Here is a 25,071-nt window from a genome sequence, read left to right as displayed (position 1 = left end):
GCTATGATTTATTTACTACTTGCAGGGAAAAAATGAAAAACTCTAAAGGATTCTGTGCTCTGCTCTTCTTTTAATGCACAGACTCATGGCATATAAAAAAGGCAAAATACACACGCACCCACTTGTGAGTTCTACACACAGACCTTTGAATGCTTAAATTGAGGTTGAAAGGTTGTTGAGGTCCAGAGGAAGCATTTGGTGCTTATGAAATTCTGCATGTCCACTGATCTGTGGTTTTCAAGGCACATGACAGACACGCTTCTAAAGCTCTGTCTTCCCTCCTCTGCTCCAGGACTTTCAGCCTTACACATCTTCTCATTGTGCAGATGGGGATGATGGATGATAGTGGTACTAATGACTTATCCAAGGTCATGCAACAAGTCATTCATGGAGCTGGGGATAGAGTCATAACTGCCAATTGCCAGCCCCACTTCTCTGAAAGTTGCTCTGCAAGTTGGATTCCTGTAAATTGGGTGTGAAGTGATTAAAAATTAATCATGATTAATTGTGCTTTTACAAATAAAATATTATTTATAACAATATTTTGGATGTTCTTAGATTTTTTCAGATGTTTTTATTTCAGTTGCATTACGCAGTACAAAGTTGTGTGGTGTTCAGTTACAATGCAATACTCTATTTTGTAGTATAAATATTTGCACTATAAAAATAGTATTTTTTCAATTCTCCCATTGCAAATGACTTACTTGACGCAAACCCTTGTATACCAAGTGGAGCATAGGTCATCTACAAGTGTCCTCCACTTCACTGTCTTGGGATAAAATGTGTGTCTGACTCCAGGAGTATCCTAGTTGTTGTCCTTCAGTCTCAGTAGATCTTCTCCATGTTGTCTGAGGTCTTCCTCTCTTGCGTTTTTCTTGTGGGTTCCAAAGGAGAGCTTGATGAACTCTGCTGGATTATGGTCTAGCCATCCCCACTTTCTTCAGTTGATTTGCACATCAAGTGGTTCTTTCGTGCCCTGTTCCAAAGCTCACTATTTGTGACAGTCTTTCCATTTGATGCAAAGGATGTACCTTTAGGCATGTGTTTATAAATGTCTGTAGCTTGTGATTTGAAGACTTTTTAGTACACTGGGTCTTGCATCCAGACAAGAGCACACTCTTCATGCTTGTGTTGGAGATCACCAGTTTTGTCTTTGTGGATATTATTTGTGAACTTCATATGGGATGAAGAGTCTTGAATGCAGCTGTTTATTTCCCTATCCTGGCATTGATAATCCTTCTCTGTTCCTCTGTCTCCACCCATAATATTCCCCAAGTAAGTGAACTGCTCCACATCTCCCAGGTCCTATTGTTCAATCTCAAAGTTAAACTTACAAATGTAGAATTATATACAAAAATGACTTATTTTTGAACGTAATGTAAAACTTCAGAACCTACAAGTCTACGCAGTCCTACTTCTTGTTCAGTAGTATCTCCCATAAATGGAAACAGACTTGTTTGTCTTAACAGTTGGCTGAAGGAGAAGTAGGACTGAGTGGACTTATCAGCTCTCAGATTTTATTTTGTTTTTGAGTTCATCTGTGTAACAAAAATCTACATTTGCATGTTTCACTTTCACAAGAACAAGCTGGCACTATGGTCTTTGTATGAGGAGAACTGAAAATACTATTTTATATTACAGTGCAAATATTTGTAGTAAAAATAATATAATGTGAGCATTGTACATTTTTATTGTTATAATTTAAATCAATATATGTTAACCTATAGAAAAACATACAAAATATTTTATAAATGGTATTCTGTTAGTAAGAGCAATTATTTGTGCAATTGACTTTTTAAATCACTTAAATCAACAATTAAAATCCCGATTTCAGTCAGCAAGTAGGAAACCTTGATTTAAGACAATATTTTGCATTTGTTCTTTTCCTGAAGAAAGATTATATTTCATAGGCTGGTAACTACTAAAACAGGAGTGAGCAAACTTTTCATGCTGGGCCCCACTTTTAATCTGTGACAGAAATTTTGGTTCTGTTCATATGGGTGGGGGAAAACCTTTCAGCATGTGTAAGAAAATAAAATCTTTATTCATTGGTATAGAAATGTGAATACACATAAAAACGGTAACAGATTTCAACATTTTTAATGAATGGATGAGCCTGAGACCCAGCAGCCAATCGTGCTGCGCAACCCCCCCCCTCCGGATAAAAGTTCATGCCTCTCTTGAGGGGGCCCGTCCTGACTTTGCGCACACTTGTATCAAAACACTGATTTGCTAGACTAAATATAATCTTCGCACTAAATTTGGTACTGCTTGTTGGTAAGCTGAAAGATACAATATCTCAAACATTTATGTAAGCAATTATGCATCTTAATTTACATTACTTCACGTAGTTAATTTTTAACTTTTGTATTATTATCTTAGAAAAAGATGTTTGTTTTTTTTAAACTAGGTGGTTAATTTTATTTGAGCTGCATCAAGTTACATTTACACAGATATTGGAATTCAAATAAAATACACAAAACCAGCATTTTAAAATGTACTCTTATTACTTCAATGTAGATTCTTAAATCAGAAGAAAAAAACTAGTAACACGTATTTAGTATTTAAAACAAACTGATTTATTAAGCAAATGAAGTATTGTCTGTAGTTATCAAATTGAATATTTCTGGTCACCATTTCTTTCAAGATTTTAGAACTAGCAGTTTTAATCATCTCTCACCTTCTTTTTAGTCATAGATCAGGGGTTGAAAAAGTAGGAAACATTTGTTTTATTTTTTCAAACAGTTTCCCAACTTTGAATAAACTAATCAGTGAACTGAAATAGTTGAGTAAATTGAAATGAAAAAATTTTTTGCTCTACACCTGCATTAGAAATTGCTGTTGACAAGATAGTTTAGCAGTTCAACACAGTCAAATTATGGGTGCTTGGCCAGTGACTTCCACCAGTTCAACGTTTTGATTTTCTTTAAACTTTAGCAGCAAAAGTGTAGTGCGTTAATATTTCTTACTTAAATTATTTTAATAGATTACAGTAAGTTCTAATGTAGTTTGTCATAATTACAAATTTAATTTTAAGTAGGCTTATTTTAAAAAGACAAATGTATTTAAATGCTAAATCCAGGTTTCTTTAGGACCATCAGTTTTTGTCTGTGTGGAACACCATATGGAGGATATAACTATTTCCTTTTTCTTTTGTATTTATTTCAGTGATCCAGGGCTCTTTGTTTATTGCTGTGATTTTTCCAGCACTGCTGTGGATCTTGTCCAGGTAAACTAAATAGGCTATAAATTCCAGATGATGTTGCAGCAAGATAGATGCAGCTGATCCTGTTCAGCATTTGGAGAGATGAACAGTTCTGCTGGCAGCTTGATATTTAGCTAAGACTGGTTATTGCCTTACAGTGCAAATAGTTTGGGGCTCTAGCCATTGGAGGCCACAGGAAGAAACGTAACGGGATTACATTTGCAGGGAAAAAAAGGGTTTCACAATGCTTCTCTAAGTCTACTTTCCCTTCTCCTGTTTTCAGCATCAGTTTTCCAGGCCAGGTGCTATTTAACTAGGCAACTGCTGAAGTTCTGAAATCTTCAGAACTATTTCTTAATGCCTCAATCAGTTAATGTTATTCTTAATTCACTTGTATCATGGATGTAACCGCAAGTCTGGAACTAACATTTGGTTGCCTCTACACTGTCAGCTGAGGCGCATGTCCTGGTGGATGCTGCTTTGTTGTTTGGGGCAAGGATTGACTCTGGCCATGAAGTAGCAGATGTTAACAAACAAATCTATGTAGAACAGAGTTTGGAAACCTTGCTAGAATGTTAAATTCACTTCACAGCTTACTACAAGAGATTGTGAGTGGGGAGAAGAAACAGTATCTCGGAGCAGTTGTTCCTGTATGTCTGCTGGTGCTCCCCATCTTCCCAAGCAGACAGTGAAACTGACCATAGTCTATATGTCAGTGGGAGCTGGAGCTGCTCCACATCTCTGTAAAAACAGCCCCATTCTGTTTTTAAGGAGTTTTAGGAACCTGGAATTGTAAATCCTGGTTTGGGGCTGAAATCAGTAATCAACAGTTTTAACCACTGATTTCACTCTGATTTAGGCCTTGACCCTTTGTGCTGCTATAAAGGGGAGAATTCCAGCTTTATGGTATAAATCACCCATTTCTAGCCTTGAGAGTCTGTGAAAAGTTTGACCTTAAAAAATATCGCTGGTCCTGCAGCCTGGCACTGATTTTTCTGGCAGCAGTGAAGGACTGAATAGAACAAATCCAGAAATCTCTTATTACTGATGAGTCTACATGATGATTTTCCATAGTTCCACTCCACTTTCCTGTTTGACGCCACTCAAATACTCTATAAGAGCTGTACGCATAGGCCTGTGCAGTATGTCTGCAATGCAGAAAAGTGTGTGCCACCCAGCCTAGGTACACAGACTCGTGCTAACGCCGCTCAAGCTACTGCACTTAAAAATAAGAGTCTAGACCTTGCAGGATGGGCAATGGTTTAGGCTAGCCAGTCAAGCAGGCTTGGACTTGGATGGCTGCTCCAAGCCATGGCCCATGCTGCTGTGTCCTCAACGCAGGTGGAAAAAGTACCCAAAAAGTTACTTGGGTAAAGGTGCAGCTGCTTTCAATTCTGCATATTTGAGTACAATTTTGAGGGGGGCGTGCATGCATGTGTGTGTACTTTTACTCGTGTGTGTATGTGTTCTTTTACTCAAGTAGTTTTTGAGCAGGATACTGGTGTCTTATACTTAAGTACACCCCCACCAGCTGCACATTTACTCAAGTAACATTTTGGGTACTTTCTCCACTCCTGGTTCTTGATGCTGTTTTGAACATGATAGCTTGAGTGGAGTCCTGGGCTAGGAGTCACTTCTCCCAGTGCCGTGTGAACGTACCCCGGCTCTTTCAGCTTTTCCTCCTGAAAGTAAAATACAGACAATGCAGCCAGGTAGCGTTGATATGTGTGTCTATATCCTCTTGTGTGCTCCGTTTTTAACTACAGACCAACGTGGACTATGACTCTTCCCGCTGTTTTGCCTTCGTTCATGACCTGTGCAAGGACCAAAGCCCATACCCAATGCCAGAGGAGAGCCTTGACATCATTATTCTAATCTTTGTGCTGTCAGCAATTCTCCCAGCAAAGTAAGTCAGCCTCAGCTCCAGCTCCAGCACTTTGCTGCAATGAAAGGAGAAGAGGCTGCATCACAGTCCAAGCTCCTGCCTGGGGGATACTTCAGTGATATTGTCAGGTTAAAAATAAGACTTACCTATGTTACTGAAATTCTAAATGCAACCAAATGTATCCTCTGCCCTGTGCTTTTACATATGTTGTGCATTTTGTCCCACTTAGATAAAAACCATGCAGTAGAGTCTGTTTCACTTCATGGGTTTGAAAAATAAGAAAAAAGAAAATGTAATTGGAGATCTACATCTCCTAGAACTGGAAGGGACCTCAGGAGGACATCTAGTCCAGTCCCCTGCTCTCTTGGTAGGACCAAGCACCATCCCTGACATCTATTTGGCCCAATCTCTAAATGGCCTCCTCAGGGATTGAGCTCACAACCCCAGGTTTACCAGGCCAATGCTCGAATCACTGAGCTATCCCTCCCCACTTTATAGAAAAGTGGAATTTTTAACTTCTCCCATACTGGTTGGAATGTGGGCTTCAACTTCAGACTCGGCAGGCTGAGTGGGTAAAGCTATTTGGTTGTTGAAAACCAGCGCTCTTGGTGAGGCTTGAATGCACAATTGCAGCATGTCTATTTCAGTATTACCCAATAGGTACTGTGGGCTAACCCATTGTGCCACTGGAGCCCCCAGGCCATGGGTATTAACAGGGAATGGCTGGATCTGAGTAAACTATTCCCATGGACCCTTTTGTTTCTGACACTTCTTCTATTAATATTAGGCTACGTACAACTTCATTTTACGTACACACCTACATTTTGGTCCCAAACTCACTGGGCAGTGTCATCATGAGCTCTGTGCTCACTTTGCTTACCTGTAAAAATGGGTGAAGGATAATATTTACCTACAGGAGTGGTCAAGCAGAGAGCAAGATATCTTACAATTGATGTATTCTTAATACAGGTATATAGTGCATCTCCTGTCAGGAAAGGGAGGTACTTGGTGATTGTAGGAGTACAAAGAGGGTTTCTTATCCTGCTTGCTGGTCACATGCTGATCCTGAGGCTCCTTTGTCTCTCTTGCTGTCAATGTGACTAGCACAGCATGTGCTGCTGAATGTTGCTGCACAGAGTTTCCTCAAGTTTGGGCATGGAAAGTATGTCAAGGAAGGGACTACTGACTCCACTACATAATAGAGATCATAGTAATGCTTTTTTAAATGGGTGTGTTTGCTAGATAGTAACGTGGTAAATGCAGTTTACACGCTAGCATGTGCTTAAATAATTGTTTACTGTTCACTCTGTAGCTAGTGTTTTTAGATCTTGTTCTAGAGTCTTTTCTGAGATTTCAGATGAGGAAGGCTGAGTTAACAGCACAATGTCATCATCCATATACACCAGAAATCTGTTTCAAGGCGCAGAAGTTAAAGCCAAAGGCCTTGAAAAAATGATCTCCTCTTCCCATCTGAACAAGATGCAGGCCAGACAATGTTAAATATCAATTTCTGTGAGTCACCTTTGATTATGCCCAGTCATAATGCATGGATAACTGTGGACAGCACGTTCAACTTCCATTGATACCTGGAACAAAGCAAAAGGAAAACAAAGGCCACAGTAAACATCATACATAAGCTTGCAGGAATAACTGGTGGAAGCAATGCCCCATATGCCAAATAGCAACACTGGCCTTGGTGCGTTCTGTGGTAGAATACTGTGCCCCGGTTTGGAGACAAATTCTACACACCATTTTTGTGGGCACAAAAATTAACTATGCTCTTCACATAATTAGTGGTATCCTCACATCAGTGCCACATTTGGGCTACCAAGTCTGGCTAACGCTGAGGCAGCACATTTCCAGTGAGATTTTGTGACATGTAGGGACTACATAAAGCTCATGGCAGACACCCCACTATTGCTCCATGCTGACATCCTTCACCACTGAGTAAAACCAAGACGACTGTCTGGTCTTGTTCTGTAGACACATTGCAGAAGATAGTCAGGAGCTGCTGAGGCTTCAGACATACCAAACAAAAATCTAATCAATGACCCAGCCATGCAAGTGCCGGGCTTCCCCACCCCATGTTGCTCATGGACCTCTCTAAACCATATCCATATTCAACAGGGAAGATGCTCATGTCTATGCCATAGAGTGGGAATTTCTGAAATGCAACTGTGGTGTGACACTTTCGGATGCGTCATGGACGTTTTTCCAATCCAGGTTTCTCTGGGTGGTGTTGCAGCCATTCCCATAGCCACTATTCCTCTGCTCTGGACTGCAAAATAAACCCTGAGAGCCAATGGTAGTAATGCCATTGCTTCCACCATTTCTTTATCAATATGTGGAAGAAGACAAGCATGACTGTGGCTACATTGTATGTGTGGGTAAGAGAAGCTTCGTGTCGTTAATAAACACCTTATGATTAGCGAAGACTGCTCAGTGGCCCTCGTGGACTGTCTTTTAGTTCTGTGTTTGTGCACGAGTTCCTGATCCATGCTTTGGGCTCCTATGTGCCCTGTGATTGCATCTTGAGGTGCATACCCAGAGGTTAACATTCTTCCCTGATCACTCACATGGCAAAGCCTCTTTGGATAGTTCAGGTTCTGTTAGAGAGGTGGTTAGGTTGGGTCGTATGCAGCACAGCCCAGGCTGAGCACATGGTGCTACGATTAGCCAAGCTTTGGGCATGGTCTGATGCGAAAGCTGACTATGTTGAGATGGGACAGTCTCTTACGCATCTGGCGGGGTTTCAGTGCACTTGTGATTTACTCTTCTGAAGTAGGAGGGGCTGTGCTCCCAAAAGATTGGGAAATCCTGCCTTGTACTTTAAGTATCAATGCCAATCTGTGTTTTCTGAACTAGTTACAAAACACTGAGACCAGGGTTATAACACAAATGCTGTCCACTAAGGGTAGGTCAACACAACAAAGTTATTTCAAAATAACTATCCTAGCATCTACACAATGCAACCACTTATTTCGAAATTAGTAAACCTCATACTACAAGCAATAGTGCCTGTTTCAAAATAGCTATTTCAAAATAGGGACAGCCTAGACAAGGAATAGAGCCTATTTAGAAATAATCCATAGTGCAGCCAATGGCTCTATTTCGAAATAGGTTCTATGTGTGCAGCTGCTGTATTTTGAAATAGTGAAGTATGCTTTTGAAATGCATTTTTATGTGTAGCAGCAGTGTTATTTTTTTTAAATAGGCTATTTCAGAATAGCTCTTCTGGAATAGCTTATTTCAAAAGAAGGCAGCTGTGCAGACATACCCTAAGGTGCCTTATGTTTCAGGGCATCTTAGGTCTGAGTCTGAAGCACCAACAATGGCTGCTGAAGTCCTTGCTGGCTGCTGGTTCTGAGCACTTCTGAAAATGAGGCCCAACGTGCCATAGGTTGGGCGCTCACTGAAATTTCCTGGATATGTTCATAAATTCTAAGGCCAGAAGGAACCATTACTATCACCTACTCTGACCTCCTGTAAAACACAGGCAAGAGCACCTCATACAGTAATTGGTATATCAAGCCCCATGACAAGTGATTATGTAGCATATCCTTTACAAAAGCCTTGAGCCTTGACCTTTAAGACTTCAACTGGAGAACCCAACACAGCTCTTAAGTACGTTGTTCCAGTGGTTAATTGTCCTCCTTGGTAGGAATGTTTGCCATAATCTCTAGTCTGACTTTTTTCTTCAGCGTTTCTGCGCAAACTCTTACAGGAAATCTAAGCAGAACCATGGATAGCACTTGAGGGGTCTGCATTAAATCATGTGATGCCATCTTACAAAGACTTTTTCAGATAAGCGAGTCTGTACTCTCCAAATCTGTGTGCACAGAGGCAATCCAGTTTATATGGAAAACTGCTAATAAAACCACAGCAGTCTTCATATTCTCCATTACAAACCCTTCCACCCTGTTTTAAAAACCTTAAATCAATGGAGCTGTTTAAAAGGAGAATGTTTCACTTGAGTTGTAAGTTAGAAATAAAAGTCAAAACATAAAGGAGTTCTGTCTCTTTGGGAAGATCAACTCACTTTAGTGAAGCATAACTGTGAATGATGTTGAATTTGCTTAATTTGCCCTTTTCCCAGGATGCAGTGTGTCATTAACAGACTGAGTCGGCTTCTGAAACCCGGAGGGATGATTCTGCTACGAGATTATGGTCGTTATGACCTGGCGCAGCTTCGGTTTAAGAAAGGTATTTCCTTCTTGCACACAGGAGTCCTTGCCACAGCAGTGATGGATGATGTGAGAGTGTCTGCAGGGGGCAAGTGCCATGTCTCAGATACAGGCTGATTGGTAAAGCCCCCATCAGCGCAGTGTGCCACAGGGGTCAGGAATTGCCATCTGGCTTCTTATGCAGGTGATAGGCTGATTTAACATGAGTTAGGTAGGTAATGCTGTCAAATCCTTCTTGTCCCCAGGTCGGTGTCTGTCTGATAACTTCTACGTGAGAGGCGATGGAACCAGAGTTTACTTCTTTACACAAGGTAGGAGAGTAGATACTGTATTCCAGCCTTCTTCCCCTCCTCATTCCTATGGACAGGGATTCTGCAAACCCCCAGAGGCAGTGAGCAGCTGACTGGGACACATCCTCCTTGGACTGGCTTGAAAGGTTGCATGGAGATCTGGGCTAGCTGACCAGTGTGAAATAAGGCTCAGTACATTCCTTTGTTTAGTAGAGAATCCTTCCCCATCTCCCTGGCATGCAGCGAGCCCTCTTGCAATGGAGCTCGAGCGCAGGCTGCACTGGGGTGGGGAGCGGAATTCGAGAAGATATGGAAAGGGGCATTCCTTGGCTACTCTTGAATGGGGAAGGATGCGCGGGTATGGAGCCAGAGGGGCCGGCACTCTGAGCATCTCGTCTTCCCCCTCTTCCAGTGTGGGGACAATAATGGTTACTGTGACAGCTGGCTGGGGTAACCGCAGCCAAACAACTCAGCTGCTGCTTGCTGGAGCTTTTACTCTTCTCTGACCATCACACCTGGCTCTCCAAACCTCCGCCCAAGTTACTGGTACCGGGCTCCTTGATCTGACGGGAGGCATTCCACTGGCCATTTTAGATCGTGCTATTTATGGCAATGGTACTGCTGCGAGAAGCTGTTCCATCCTTTGTGTAGGGTGTATGGGTCACAGTTAATAAAGCTAAAATGGGTGTTTTGAAAGGAGGAAGATGGCTGCCTGGCAAAGGTTTTGGCATGGTAGGCATGGGATAAATGAGTACAAGCTGGGACTTGTTAGTTCTTTGGTACAGAAACACTGTGAAATCACGTTCCCCAGGCTGCAGTTACATGGGATCTCTCCCCAGCACCGCAAGGTCTCTGGCATTAAATGCAGCCGGTGTGTTGGGCACCCTGTTACAAAATGCATCTGCCGTCTGTTGCTTATGTTTGGGCTGCTTGGCTATAGTATTGTTCTGGCCTGGAGCAGGGTACTTTATATCTTGATCAGCCCTTCCTGGTGGTGGGTTTTGGATTAATGACCACAGTCTGTGTCAAACGTACAGGACTGTAAGATTAACCATAGAGATTTACAGCATGGGCCTGATCCCATGGAGTCCTGAGTGCCTTCCATTCCCAGGGACCTTGGGATTTTGGGGTGGTCAGTATCTTGATCAAGCCCTTTGACAAATACGTTCCTGCATCCAGTATCCCTAATCCCATTCATGCCTGGACAGTACCCACCTCTTCCTTCTCAGGCTGCTGCGTCTTCTCTTCCTTCAGCCCATCAGCCAAGCACTTCCCTTCCCCCTCAGTAGGGCAGCGCAGAACACGTTCCCCCAGGTGAGTGTGAACTCTTGCCTGGAGATGCCCACAAGCAGAGGTGGGGAAAGTGCCCCAAAAGTTACCTGAGTCACAGTGTGGCTGCTTTCATTTCTGGATACTTGAGTACAATCTAGATGCGATGCATGTGTGTGTGCTTCTTCTCAAGTCGCTTTTCCAGCAAGACAAGGATAACTTGTACTGAAGTACATTCCCCACCCCACCACCGCACTTCTACTCACGTAACTTTTGGGGCACTTTCCCCACCTCTGCCCACAAAGATTGGCACAGTGCAGAGATCCTGACAAAATGAAAGTCAGGTATCATGTGATTCTGTCATTTGACTGGGGGATTAAAAGCACTGGATTTTCCCAGCACTTCTTGAACCTTTAGAGGAATCATTTGTTCCCCCCCTTAGAGTAGCTGAGCTGACAACATGCAGGTGTTGATCACATTATTTGCTTTGCTGAGAGGTGGAAAAAGTACCCAAAAAGTAACTTGAGTAAAAGTGCAGCTGCTTTCACTTCTGGACACTTGAGTGCAATTTAGATGGGGGGGCGGGGGTTGTATGTATACTTTTCACCAAGTAGCTTTCCAGATGGACACTGAAAACTTGTACTTAAGTACATGTCCCTCCAGCTGGTGCTCTTTTACTCAAGTAACTTCTGGGGGACTCTTTCCACCTTTGTCTTAACCACCTCCTCCCCGCTCCTCCTAGATGAACTGGATGCTCTTTTCACCACTGCTGGGTTGGAAAAGGTCCAGAATTTGGTTGATCGGCGCCTGCAGGTGAACCGAGGAAAGCAAGTGACAATGCATCGAGTGTGGATCCAGTGTAAATACCGCAAAACCTGCCCCACAGGACACGAGGAGAGCAGACCTGTTCATTAGTGAGGCCTGTGTCACATGCTCTATTCAAACATACTAGGAACGCTCCTCCTGTGCAGTGTGTGGTACAGAGCAGACCTGCATATTCTGGCACCTTCTGCAATGACTAGCTTTGTCATAAGTTCAAATGCCTTGCGCACAAGCTGGCGTTGTGCTTAGGACGATTCCATGACAATAGCTGGTTAATAATCTTTGTTTTTAAAATCAGTGGTGACTAACAATTTACTTAAGGAGTACGTTCACTGCCTCCTGTTGAGTCTGAGCCAAATGAGCAATGATTCCTCCTGAGAACTGTCTGCATGAAAAGGAGGAAGAGTTTGGACCTTCTCTTCAGGTTTGAAGTTTGCAGGACAATGGGGATCATTCCGTCCATCCCACCTGCCCCAGATCCTCCTGCCGCATAATTTTTTGGTCATCACCTGCCCTGGATGTTGAAAACCAAACACATGCAAATCAAATAGAGTGAGGTGAGTTGCCCTAACAGGTTTTAAAAATCAGGATGGTTAATGAATGCAGATTCATTCCAGCCTACTCATCAGGCTCTCAGAGAGAGGATTCCCTTCCATCCTCCATAAGATAATCAACTGACTTGTGGTGGATAGTGGAAGCCTACCACAGAATTCAAAAGCTAGCCTTTTGTCCCATACTTTAGGAGCTGGTCTTTTTACTTTGTGACATCTGTTTTAAATAGATTGTGAGGTACAGTCTTTGTTACAATTATAAAGAACTGATTTGTGGTAAATCTTGTCGGCCATGGTTTGCACCACCACTAAGGCCTTTCCCAGCAAGATAGTGTGTTGCGCTGCAGCTGATCTGTGCTGTGGAAACCCAGTTTGAATATCATTGTGACCAATTCTGTCAAGCACAGGGCAAAAATAGCATGGTGTGATAGAATAGCACGTGTGTGTCAAAGTACAGACCAGAATAGACAATCCTTTCCAGCTATGGACTGGCACATGCACAGACTGGGAAAGATGGGGGAAAAGCCCATTAAGCCTATGTTTTATTATCAGGATAGGAAGAAGATGACCAGGTTTGGGAGAAGAAAATGGGATGGGGGAGCTGTGGGAGGGACTTTATCCGAAAGAAAAGTGGAAAAAGACAGGAGGGGATTTGGGATACAACAGAGTAGCTGCTGGCTTGTGACCCTCCTCCCAATCTAACTTCCACCACAACCACTTTTCCCCTAGTGCTGTCCCCTCTCGGGATCTCTGTGTTGAAAGGTGCTGAGCCTGACAACTTCCTAGAGGATTATTTTAGCTGACATAAGGTCAGACCCCAAAGGAGTTCTTGGTTAATACCTGGTTAATGCTTGAAGACTGGATTCAAAATGCCTTCTGTTCCTAAGACAAAAAACATGGGACGACAGATATTTAAGCGTGGCAGAATTTTTTTTTTATTCTTTATTCTGTAGATGGATATTGATCTGAATTTTATGCATTTTTATCAAATTTCATAGCCTGGGAAATTGGGGGTGGGGGAGGGTGTTAGACAATGGCATTTTAATGACAGCAGGTGTTGAGACTCAACGTTAAAGCTGTATAACTGTTAATACATAAATTGTCAATTCACATCAAAATATACAAAGTAAATATCATTACATCAAACTCCTAAGTTCTGAAGCAGCATTTTTCTTAGTCTTTCTGTAAATTTCAATTATTATTGACAGAAATATTCTTTCATCTCTGTATGTGTGTGCACAATGAAATCACTTTGCCAACACTTACAGATATAAATCTATTCCTTCCAAGCCTATAGATGTTCTAAGACAATGTTTCCCAGCTAGTGGTATGAGTATCCTTGGGGCTACACTGAGGTCTTCTAGGGGTTACATCAACTCATCTAGATATTTGCTAGTTTTAAAACAGGCTACATAAAAACACTAGTAAAGTCAGTCCGGTTTAAAAGTACGTTCAGACAATGACTTGTTTCTACTGCTTCATATTCCTTATGCTGAAATGGTAGTACAATATTTCTATTCCCAATCATTGATTTGATAATAAGATGGTAGAAAATCAGCAAGTTTTCAATAGTTGTCTTCGGTCATAATTTGTTGCTTATTTTTGTAAATGACTTGTTTAAGTGAGGTGTAACTTGGAGATATACAAAACAACTCTCACTCCTGAAAACGGACAGTCATATGGAAACGTTGACTGGCACTCGGTTCACAACCTTAGATTATTTTAGGACTATGTTTCTCAACTGGTGATACATGTACCCTTAGTAGTATGTGAGAAAAGTCTGGGGTACTACTTTTTTTAGGGGGGAGGTGCTTATTTAAAAAAAAAAAAAGTTGAGAAGCACTGATCTAACCAACCCTGCCTTTGCTTAAATGTTGATTCTGCTGGCATCAGAGGCAGTCCCCTGCAGTCTCTTCTCCCGATGCCCAGAAGGAGCTGTCCCTTTTGGGGACAGTTTTATCTCCCTTGAAGGGGAGTTAGTTTATTGAAGTAAACAAGCAGCATAATTGGGGGGGAATTAAAGTAATTAGAAAAATTCCTTATTAATCACCCAGGGGTTGTTTGTAAGAAAGGCGATTTCTTTAATTTAAAGTTGATGGATCCTTGAAAAGCAGTTCACGCTTTTAAAAAGCCATAGTGACGTTTCTGATGATTGTTCTATTGGCCAAAAGGCTCCTTCCACATCCTTTTAGTGTTAAACTAGACTTCTGTCTTGCAGCCCTTTACACCTGCAACCGTGAATGTAGCTGTATCTTTTAAAAAACAAAAAATTCATTCTGCTTTAACATTTGAATAAGCACTCAGAATAAAAACAGGCTGGTTAAACATGCTTTTGCGGTACAGGTTAAAAATCCCAAATCCACCATTCTATGGTCCGTCAACATCTGTCATCTGGCATGACCTCGGGTTTTGCAGAACCAGAGAGTCCTGCTGCTGGGAGGAGGAGGGGCCAGCCCAGACCAGTGACAGGAGCCCAGGGCAGGGCAGCCACAGCTGGTCTGGTGGCAGGGGTGAGAGAGGCAGCAGCAGCCAGGGAAACCCGGGCCAGAAGCGGCAACAGGGAGCTGTGGCCTGGGCTGGTAAACTGACAGCCTAGGCAGGGGAGCAGTGGCTCATCAGAGGGGCCAAGCAGGAAGCTGCTGCCCAGGGAAGCCAGGGCTGGAGCTGGGCAGGAAGGTACAGTCTGGGGAAAACTGAGTAAGTTGTTCTTTGCCCATAAAAGTTTATGCTCTAATAAATCTGTTAGTCTATAAGGTGCCACAGGACTTCTAATTTTTGTACTGGGCCTGTGATGACACTTCTGATGTCACCTAGTATGGTGGGGGAAAAAGGGTGCTAGTGGTGATCCTGCTATATTTAGGCTGCCCAGCATTCCATTACAAAGACTTCTTACAACCCTTGAGAAGGGATCTCACAGCAGCTGTTTGATGTTCAGAAAGGGAGTGCCCTTGGGCCATGGATGTGGCTTTGCTTTGACCCATGAAATTCCACCTCCGCTTTGGCCAAGATCTAGAATGTTGAATTCTAATATTTGCACTCTCACACGTGGGCCTTTGGAAGACAGTGGCAACTGTCCCAAATCCCAGAGCATCCCAAAGCTTTGCTCATACCGCCACAGAAGCAGCACCACATGCTGCCTGAGGAAGACCACAGAGATGTTGGAGCAGGTGGAATGGAAGAGGAGGAAAGCTTCCCCATGTAAATGCCCTGACTCAGCAGGAGGCCCAACTGGCCATTTAATCTGCTCTCCCCACCGTGAGGCCCTATATGGGAACTGCCCCACCTCTTGGACAGAGGGGGAGCAAGAATGGGCCAGACTCCCCGAACAGCCCATGGAGCTAGCATAAGGCACCAGTGGCCACATCTTTCTTGAGGGGCCATACAAAGGTGTAGGCATCATGCCACAGTCTTTAATTACATGATTATTTGCTGTTTTACCCCAGGACTTCTCATTCTTTCAATGTACAGGATGGAGGCCAAGAGGATGGATGCACTAAGGTTGCCTGGGCAACTGTAAATCTGGCAGATCCTAGCTTTAGAGTATTCATAAACATCCACCCGCACATGCAGTAACCTCAGCTTTACAATATGATGATTTAACTGCCCACTTACATAATAAATGTAATCCAAAAGTGTAAGAACATAAAAAAAAAATTAATTTAGGCTTTCCACAGGAAACTTGGGCACAGAGATATTAGATGATTTACCCAAAGTCACACACTGGGTCTGGAGACAATAGTATCTTTGTGTGTGGTCTGCAACTCTCATACTGAATGAGCGGGTGTCTTTCACATACAAGGCAGTTAGCTCACTTGTAAGTGTCTGTGCAGATGTGTATTTGAAAGCAGATGCAGTCACCATGTTATGTTCATATCCCTTGTTCATGAGTTTTCCAGGCATGCTGGAGCTCTAATGGCATTTCTCCTGTATCAAACTCCAGGGCTGTTTCTGCCCTTTAAGTAGAATGAGTGCTCACTTGGATCAGATACAAGTTTAGTGACTGTACATTGGGTAACTGTGTAAACAGGTGAATTGGGAGGAAGGAATGGGAGGAACCATAATTAAGTATCCATCATGTAGAGGTGCTCTCAAAGGCCTTCAGAGGAAGTCAGGTGGTAGCATAGTACATTTTAGTAAATTATGCTGGACCCAGTTCAGAGGCTGAAGTCTTCTCTTTATTCATAGGTCAGACACAACGTGGGTAGTAGCACAGAAACTTCTTCCACACTGTCCCACTGGTGGACCTTGGTTCTGAACTGGGGGCATCCCTCATAGGGGAATCAGATGAATTTCATTTCTGGAACATATCTAGTCTCCAGAAATACTGTGAAAGAGTGCCGCTTCATGCCAGTTGTGGCTGTGTGTGAGCACCAGAGATCTGGCCCTCTTTCCATTAGGATCTGTATTGAGAGCAGCATTGCGAGTGCCAGTGTTGTAACAGTTGTTTTCCTTAAGGCCTCAGCTTCTGGAATGTTGTCATTATGGAAAATCTCAATAAAGAAAAAAATTGTGTATACAAAAAATGTTTCTAGACATCATGGTTGTGAAGAAATTATTGGAAAAATTAAGTGAATACATCAGAAGAAAAAATTCAAAATGTATTATTTTTATTATTTTATTTTATTCTAATTATTTCTGACAGCTTTACATGATTTTTGACAACTTGCAGTTGGGTATGAGGAGAGCCATCCAACACATTCCCCATGCATCTCCATGCAGCCTTAACAAAGTCGGTTGCCGTAACTTAGGCTAGTCTCAAAGCTGAGACCTTGGGGGAAAGGAATTCTACCCTATGAAGCAATAGGATTAGTCATGTTCAAAATGCATGAACAGAAAAGTATTCAGGGAGGTCTTCACCACTGCCAACTAAGCCAAGCTGAATGAGAGATGTAGGGCTCTGAAGAATGTACTTTCAACATGCACAGATGGATGTTTTTTCTGAAACATGTCATAAGTATCATATACAAATAATAGTACTGATGTCACAGAAGGCCTGGGGGAAGATCAAAAGGTGGTAAGAATGGAGTAGATTATTTGGAGAAATGGATGCTGCAAAAGAAGACACTTGCAGAGAAAAAGATGATGGTGTGGAAGGGCTTTCCTATCCTTCAGTCAGGACAGCAACTGCTTGAGCATTAGTTAGTAAACACATTTATAAATTGCCTTTTGTATTGGCCAGCCTTTACATCATCAAGAAAATACATTTATCCAAATTAAAAAAAAAATAGGTATGCTGTGTCTCACCACTCAGTACTTAGAGGGGTAGCCACTATAGTCTGTAGCTTCACGAAGTGGGTCTTACCATCAAAAGCTCATGACCTAGTAAATTTGTTAGTCTCCAAGGTGTTACATGACTGCTTGTTATCACTCAGTTCTTGTTCACGTTCCATCCAACCTTCTAAATCAGCTTCTTAAAGACTAGAACTGGGGAACCAGACAGAAGATTCCAACATCTAGAGTTAGTTAAAAATGAAGAGGGGTTTGTCTCATCGTCAGTGAGAGCTGGATGGGAAATGGGTCTGCTGTCTTGTAAAACAGTTTGAAAAATCAAAACCTTTTCCCATCCCAAGTCAGGATGAAAACCTAAAATCTCTAAAAGTGTTGCCAGCTTAAAATCTTTTAAAAAGTCAGGATAAATCAAACTAGTTTTGTTTTGATAATTTTGAAACAACTTAGATTTCAGCCATTTTAAAAAACTTGTTTAACTTTATAGTAACTTTTGCTTTAAATTCTAAACTGAAAGTCATTTAGAACCAGAACACTGAAATGTTTCATACCAAAAAAGTCAAAGGGGGTGTTACAACACTTTTGACAGTTTCTTTTTCCAAAAATAAAAATTAAAAAAAAAATTGAAAAATCTGTTGAAATCAGCACTTTTCCTCAAAAAAGATTGGTGTCAATTAAACAGATTTCTGATATTTTTTTACATTTAGCTTTGTTGAAATATTCCCCACCAGCTCTGCGCAGAGCTGGAAGTTTTTCAGCACCAGTAACTGTGGCAGCAGACAGTCCAGCCACTTGCTAGCACAAGGTTTATTTTACAGTAGCACCCAAAAGGCCCAAGCAGGATTGGTCCTCAGTGGGCAGAGCAATGTACAAAGAGAGTTTCTACCTTAGAAAGCTTATAACCTCAAGCACCTAAACAGAGGGTGGAGTTATAATGAACAAGCAAATGCCCAAAGGACTGAATGGCACGGTATACACTGATGAAGCATTCTACTGAAGGCAAATGCAAGTATGAAGCGTAGGGAGGGGGTGGCTGATGTAACTGGCTCGCAAGCTGTGTCCGAGTTAGATAATTTTATTAAAAACACTCCCACCAGAGTTACCTATTTCAGCTTCACTGGTGGGAATTCTGATATGAAGTTCTTTCGGGTTAGAACAGGGGTGAGCAATGATTTCTGATGTGAAGGTCACTCCAAGATTTTGGTAAGTGGTTAAGGGCTGCACTTTTGTGTGGGATCTGGGATGGAGGTTGGGTGCCAAAGGGAGTACGGAGTAGGGGACTGGCATGCAGGGCAGGGTGTGGGATTTGCATGAAAGAGGGGTTTGTGACCAAGGGCAGGGGATATAGGCACAGGAAAGGATTCTGGCTTGGTGGAGGGCTGTAGGAAGGGGTGCAGGATCTGTGACAAAGTTGGGTGCAGGAGGTAGTGGGGTGCCAGAGAGAGGCTCTGGCTGGAAAACAGCTAAGCAGATCTGGGCCAGCAACACTCAGACACGCTTCCCTGCCTGCCTACGGCTCCTGATCACTCACAGCAGCTGGTTGTTCCTTTTGGCTCTCTGTGCTATGGGGAGAGGCTTTGTGCACTGCCCTGACCTCCCTTCAAAATTTCTCAGTGCCTATTGACCACAAACCAGCCAATAGAAGATGAGAAATTTTCCTGTGCTCCTCTCATCCCAGGAAAACTTCTGATCTCCCACTGGCCAATTTACGGCCAATAAGAGCTGAGAGATTTTGCTGGGTGGGAGGGGGCAGAACCCAAAGCCATTCACCCCATCTGCAGCACAGAAGGCCACAGGGAGCAGCCAACCACTTTGAGTGGCACTCCTCCATGACTCAGAGGCTGGCCATCAGCTAGATTAAAAGCCTTGCCTGTCTGGATCCAGCCTATGGCCCAGATCTCACTCACCCCTGCTGGAACACTGAGGGTTACAAAGATGATAAGCACACTGAATGGCACTTGTGTTTTGGGGACAATAAGGAATAGGAAGCATGGGCGTTTCAGGCAATTATCCATCCACCCTTCCCAAAAACGAGTCATGCTTCGTTCTGTACTAGCAAAAGCTTCCACATGCCCACCAGGAGAAGCCTCCAAGTAGAATGTGCTGCTGTAGACCAGTTTGGAGTTGTTGAAGACACGGAGAATTATGGTTACGTCTGCACCAAAGAAAGGGTAAAAGCTTCTGCCCAAAAAAGATGGTTGTGACCCAACTGTGCTAGGTGTTGTGCAAACACACAGAAAATCACAATCCCTTGCCCTAACGTGTCTCATCTTGCTCCAGGGAAGACAAGATGAACATGTAGTTTGGGTGACATAGTATCACAAGAAGATATGACTTGGATTTAAAGAAGTATATACCATATTGCTTGGTAGGCTGGTTCCGAACCCTGTCAGACACTAGAAGAAGAGGGCAGTTGCCAGCCTCCATGAAAAAAAGAGGTAGGCCCAGAGCTGCAAAGGGGCTTGAACAACCAGCAGCTTTCATGGAAATGACCGTACAATCCACAGAGCCCAAGTTAGCAGCTCAGGTTTCTATACAGTGAAAGGGGAAAGTGGTACCCTCAACTGTGAGCCACAAACCAGTGTGCTTTGCAGAGAGGCAGCTAAGCTAGCTAGTAGGAGGTGCTGTCCAGAAGGGGATGTGCTAAGCCAGAGGCATCCAACCTTTTTTCATTGGGGGCCATGTAGCAATTTTTTTCATGTTCTGAGGGCTGAACACAAAATAGCACCACCCCACCACCTCCTGGCTTAACCCCTCTCAGCCTCAAACTCTCCCCAAGGCTTAAACCCCTTGCAGCCCCAAACCAATGCCCCCCCGCTCTCAGGCTTAAACCCCTCTCACCCCAAACTACCACCCCACAACCCCAAGCTTAAACCCCTCTCAGCCCTCCTACTCCTTCCCCCACCTGCAGTGCATGTGGCTCTCTGCACTGCCACGTTGAAATGATCGGACTCAATTTTATTGGTTTAACCTCTGCTTCTCTCCTCTCAGCTGTTAAACCAGTTAAATTGAGTTCTACTCATTCGGCGCAGCAGGGCAGGGAGCTGGAGGAGGAGTGGGCAGCAGCAGGAGCTGCAAATGGCTCTTTAAAGAGCCATATGTGACTTGGAGCCACCTAGCTGGCTTTCAAAGTGGCACCACTGTTGGCTCCATTGACCAGATGAAAACGCTCTGCGGGCTGAATTCTGGCCCACAGGCCACATGTTGGATGCCCGTGTGCTACGCCATGTCCCCTCTCGAAGATAGGTGCTCAGCAGGATGGCACTTATCTTCATTAGTAATCCACAAAACAGGGGAAGTGAGGAGGGAGTCCTTGCCTTATACCTTTAGCCTGTAGCTAAGGACTTATCCATGGAGTGGGAAACCACTTCCTTCTGAAGAAATCTGAATGGGGTTTTGCCAGTTCCCAGGTAAGAGCCAATTCTTCATATTGCAGTTGTTCCCCCTCAATTAAAAATGTCATAATTAAACATTAACTGGGGCTGAAAAAAGCTAGAATGACTGCAGCCAAGCAATTAGCACACATCAGAGAGGGGCTGCAGCTTGTTCAAACTCCTTCTCCCTTGCAGGAGGAGGTGGGGACTTGGAACAGGGTTCTCATGGTGAGTGTGCTGGACTAACGGTTAGAAATGAGCGCCTCCCTCTTGCTTTGTGTGACCATGCCTGAGAGGCCCGATCCTGGAGGCTGCTTCTGAGCACACCTACCAGACCGGGTCCCAGCATATGACCTAGATGGCAAAATACCTCTTTCCCACAATGTGTATTATGTGGGGGTTTACAGAGGAACTAGCATAAAATAGGAGCGCACAAGCCCAGAGCCAGAAACATGGAGGCTGAGGTATGTTTTACTGTGAAAAAGGTAGGTGCTGAGCTACACACATCTACAGGGCTAGGGAGACAGCTAAGCTGGAGTTTTGTGGATCACAGTGGTGCCTAATGGTCCTCAGGGTATTTCTACACTTACTGGAAGAATGACACATTCAGGGTCCATCTTCCAGAGTTTGATTTCATGCGTCTGTTAAAGACACATGAAATCGATGTCTCTGGGGTTGGCAGTTGTCCCTCTGTACTGCTCTCGCGGAATAAGGGAGGTCAACAGGAGAAACAGAGGACAGACCTTACAGTTGACTACAGATAGGTCAATTCTAGCTACACTTTTGCAAATGTATAGCTAGAATTGCGCATCTGCAGTCAACTGTAATGTCTAATGTAATGTCTGATCCTCAGGAATCTAAGTACCTTTGTTGATTGCGCCCATAGAGCTTAGTATAAGATGAAAGTGCAACTTGTGGTAACTCACTTTTCCACCAGGGACATCACATGTTGAATTAGCACTGCACTATTTAGGAAGAGCAACATGTGGATGAAAAGCAAGGACCTACATTTCTTCAAAGGAATGAGCAAAACCATACAGAAGTGACCACCTTCATCCTGCTATAACTGAATAGCTTCAGTGCTATGAGTGTCTGACTGCTGTTTCTTACCTCAAGTAGATAATCAGCCATTAGAACTCATGTCTCTGTGCCAGATCCAAAGATGTAACCGCTGCAGTCTAAAAGAAGTTGCTGGACACTTCTGGAGTTGACCTGTTTTGGATATAACACTTTCCAGATCACTTTCCCCTTTCTATTCTCTCTTGTCGATTTTAACTGCACAAACGAAGTTTACTTATATTATGAATGTTAACCCCAAATGTCACTAGCAGTCCTTTTAACTTTGGTGATAAATTGTAATCATTTAGATGGCTTAAGAAAAACACACTATAGAAGTCAAGAACTTTCAAAGGAGTTTTTAGACATCCCTGTCACTGTTCATGTCCCCAGGATACAGCTCTTGGTGGGAGCTGAATTTTTGTTGCTACTTCCTCAGATTGGATCTCCTGCTGTGAAACAGGTTAAAGCACAGGAAATGCAGTTTACGAGAAAAGGCAGACATTTTCAGTGATCTTCAAAGCAATCCTCCCCCTCCCCTCTTACCAGTTTTAACCTCTGTTAAATTAACAATTTTAAAATAAAATATTAGAAAAAGTTTACAGCACTCCAGGTCTCTTCCCTTTCTCTTACATTCCAATAGGATGTATCATTCCTTTTGTCCTACTCTCGATCACCAGATTTGCCAAAGTGGCAGGTACTTGTTTGACTGTACATTTCTCTTTACTCTGCAGTAAAATAACTAGTTAGTGATTCTCCTTTGACAGGCAGACACATTGACTAGAACACCTTTTCATTACTGTAGTTCTGGCAGGCAAATATTTTATCCAAAGCCCCAGCAACTTCCTTTCCTGTCCCTAATCCACGCCTGCCTCCACTTGGACAGGCCTGGCCACTTCCTTTCTGAACAACTCCCCCCTCTCCTTCCCTGCCCCCCCACGTTTGCTTTTCAGAAAGCTGATTCAGCTTTAAAGCAAAGTGAGTTGCAATGCCTTTCAGTGGCACTTTGCATTCTCTCTGATGATGCCCCCAGGGTTTGAAAGAAAAGGGAATAAAAACAAACTGCAAGGTAATCCACCACAGTCACCCAAACTAAGTCCTTTTAATGCTGGAGTTTAGCAAGCAGCAATTGCAAGAGCAAGCCCCGTGGCTTTAAAAGTGCAGGGAAATACTATGGTTAACTTAAAGTCACTCAGCTTTCTTCAACTGCCCTCTTGCTTTTTTATATGCAATAGTCAGATTTAATCAGAAGCTTGTCAAAAAAAAAACAGTAAATGGTGGCAGAGGCATTCTTGTTTTCTCGTATCTTTTTCTAATTCCTCAGAGGCGTAATGATTGGGAGGTTGGGGATGTCCCACATATAAACCCTTCCCATAAGGCCCCTTTGCTCCTCACTCACTCCCTAGGGAAGAGGAGACTGTCTTTGCAAACAAGGTCCCTGTTGCCCAGGAAGAGGGAAGAATTCCCTCTAGGTGGAGATGGAGAGGAATTTTCCCTTCATGCCCCAGGGAGTTAAGAGGGAAGCAAGGAAAGTGGATTCCAGCTGAACACCCTTATGCATCTTATACTCTGTGACCGATCTGTTGCTCATTGAAAGCTGGGGGAGAAGGACAGCCTAGGTTACCCCTGAGCAAAGCATCAGCCACCCACTTTGCCCCCCATCAGCAGCCATGCCGTTCATTGGAGGCTGAAATAACCTGGGTGGGTTTATAAACGTCCACCAATCCTCTCCCTGATGCATTCATCCAGCCCTGCTGAGCCCTGGCTCCCTACCCCTCTGCACGGTCCCCGGGCTCACTGCGGGCCCAGACAACCCCGCCCCAGGCACCAGCTCCGTGAGCACTGGATGCAGACACTAAGCTCTCACCCCACCGAAGCCCCGCTCCAGGATGCAGCCCGTCCTCTCCACCCTTGACCCCACTTCCCCATCAGGTGCCGTGCCCTGCCCCTCCCGCCATGCACAGTCCTCTCCACCTGCACAAACCCCGACCCCCCTCAGCCCCATGCACTGGCCCCTCCCAGCCCTGACCTCCCTACTCCCCATTAGCCCCACCCCCACCCCGCGTTCACCTCCCCCACCCCATGCACTGGCCCCTCCCTACAGTGACCTCCCTTCCCCCTCCCATCACTGACCTCCCCTCCCCCCAGCCGTGCAAATCTCGCGAGAGAACACGCGCTTTCACTAGTGTGTCTTTGCACCAATCGATCCCTACCGGGCCGGGCCGAGTCGGACCAGGGGGCGGACCCCGCTGCACCGACACCCGCCCCACCCCCCCCCATCGCCGACTAGTCGGGCTGATCGTGCAGGGAGGGGGGTGCCCCGGATTTTCGTGCCCCCCCACCTGCGGCTCGCCGGAGCCGCCCCCCCCTCCTTTCCCCGGGGCCTTTGTCCTCCGTGGCCGCCGCCGCCCCCCTCCCCGCGCCTCACGCACCTTGGCCGGGTGGGGAGGCTACGCGAGGCCGGGGATCTGCGGCCTCTCCCGGCGCCGGCGAGGGGCTCGCCCTGCTTCCCGCCTCCCCCGCTCGGAGCCGCCGAGCTCGCGTGGAGCCCGCTGCCCGGAGCGGCGGGGCGCCTGGCTCAGGAGAGGCCGCGGAGCCGCCCCTGGCCTCCCCCTCCCGCCCGGGCGGCCGCCGCAGGTTCCCCCCGCCCTCCTCCTGCCCCCGGCGGCGGCGGCATCCGAGCGGGGCCCGGGGAGCGGCTGGGCCGGGCCGGAGGGGAGAGGAGCGGCGGGGGAGCAGCGCCAGGTGAGAGCCGCGGCGGGCCGAGCCCCCGGGGAAGGCCGGGGTGTGGGGAGCCGAGCCCCGCCGCTGGAGGGGCCGCCGACCCGGAGCGCCCTGCCTCAGGGATCTGGGGTCAGCGTGGCCTGAGGGCGGGAGGGCTGGCGGCTGAGGCCTGTGCCCGGGCGGGCAGGGAGCGGCCTGGGCCCGGCGGTTGCTAGGGCGCTGAGGGGATGCGGGGGCGCGGGTCAGGCCCGGGGGTCGCTGGCCCCGCTGCTGGGCGGGGGTGACTCAGGGCTGCGGGGGTAGGCGCCAGGCCAGGGGCCCGGTGCGGGAGGCCTGGGGCTGGGCACGGCCTGCGGATCCCCGGCCTGGCAGTTGAGCTGGAGGCTGCCGCGGGTGAGAGGGCGGAGGAGGTGCAGGAGCTGCCGCAGCAGCTGAGGCTTTGGGCAAGCTGGGGGGGCCCGAGTGCATTCATCCATGGGAAAACA

At 45.1% G+C, this 25,071-nt stretch overlaps 2 protein-coding genes and 1 long non-coding RNA gene across 4 annotated transcripts in view; 2 read left to right on the top strand and 1 right to left on the bottom strand.

Annotated features, from left to right (window-relative positions):
• Positions 1 to 16,980, top strand: part of METTL2A (methyltransferase 2A, tRNA N3-cytidine) — a 30,064-nt gene extending 13,084 nt beyond the window's left edge. Inside the window, exons 5-9 of the mRNA XM_074979328.1 lie at positions 3,169 to 3,229; positions 4,972 to 5,111; positions 9,187 to 9,293; positions 9,520 to 9,585; positions 11,576 to 16,980. Of these exons, the coding sequence (XP_074835429.1) occupies positions 3,169 to 3,229; positions 4,972 to 5,111; positions 9,187 to 9,293; positions 9,520 to 9,585; positions 11,576 to 11,748 (547 nt within the window). The 3' untranslated portion in view covers positions 11,749 to 16,980. The remainder of the gene's footprint in view (positions 1 to 3,168; positions 3,230 to 4,971; positions 5,112 to 9,186; positions 9,294 to 9,519; positions 9,586 to 11,575) is intronic.
• On the bottom strand, positions 2 to 24,415 carry LOC142002868 (uncharacterized). Its single transcript, XR_012642735.1, has 4 exons — positions 24,295 to 24,415; positions 21,917 to 22,018; positions 6,612 to 6,676; positions 2 to 462 (listed from the first exon to the last, which is right to left on the bottom strand). It is a non-coding gene; the product is annotated as an uncharacterized LOC142002868 (long non-coding RNA).
• Positions 24,231 to 25,071, top strand: part of TLK2 (tousled like kinase 2) — a 78,814-nt gene continuing 77,973 nt past the window's right edge. Inside the window, exon 1 of one of the 2 annotated variants that reach the window (XM_074979327.1) lies at positions 24,231 to 24,607. The gene's annotated coding sequence lies outside the window, so the exon portion shown is untranslated. The remainder of the gene's footprint in view (positions 24,608 to 25,071) is intronic. The other variant, XM_074979323.1, reaches the window with a different exon arrangement.

Source organism: Carettochelys insculpta, chromosome 28 (assembly GCF_033958435.1).
Source record: "Carettochelys insculpta isolate YL-2023 chromosome 28, ASM3395843v1, whole genome shotgun sequence".
Lineage (NCBI taxonomy): Eukaryota > Metazoa > Chordata > Testudines > Carettochelyidae > Carettochelys > Carettochelys insculpta.
This window is presented reverse-complemented; position numbering and strand designations above follow the sequence as displayed.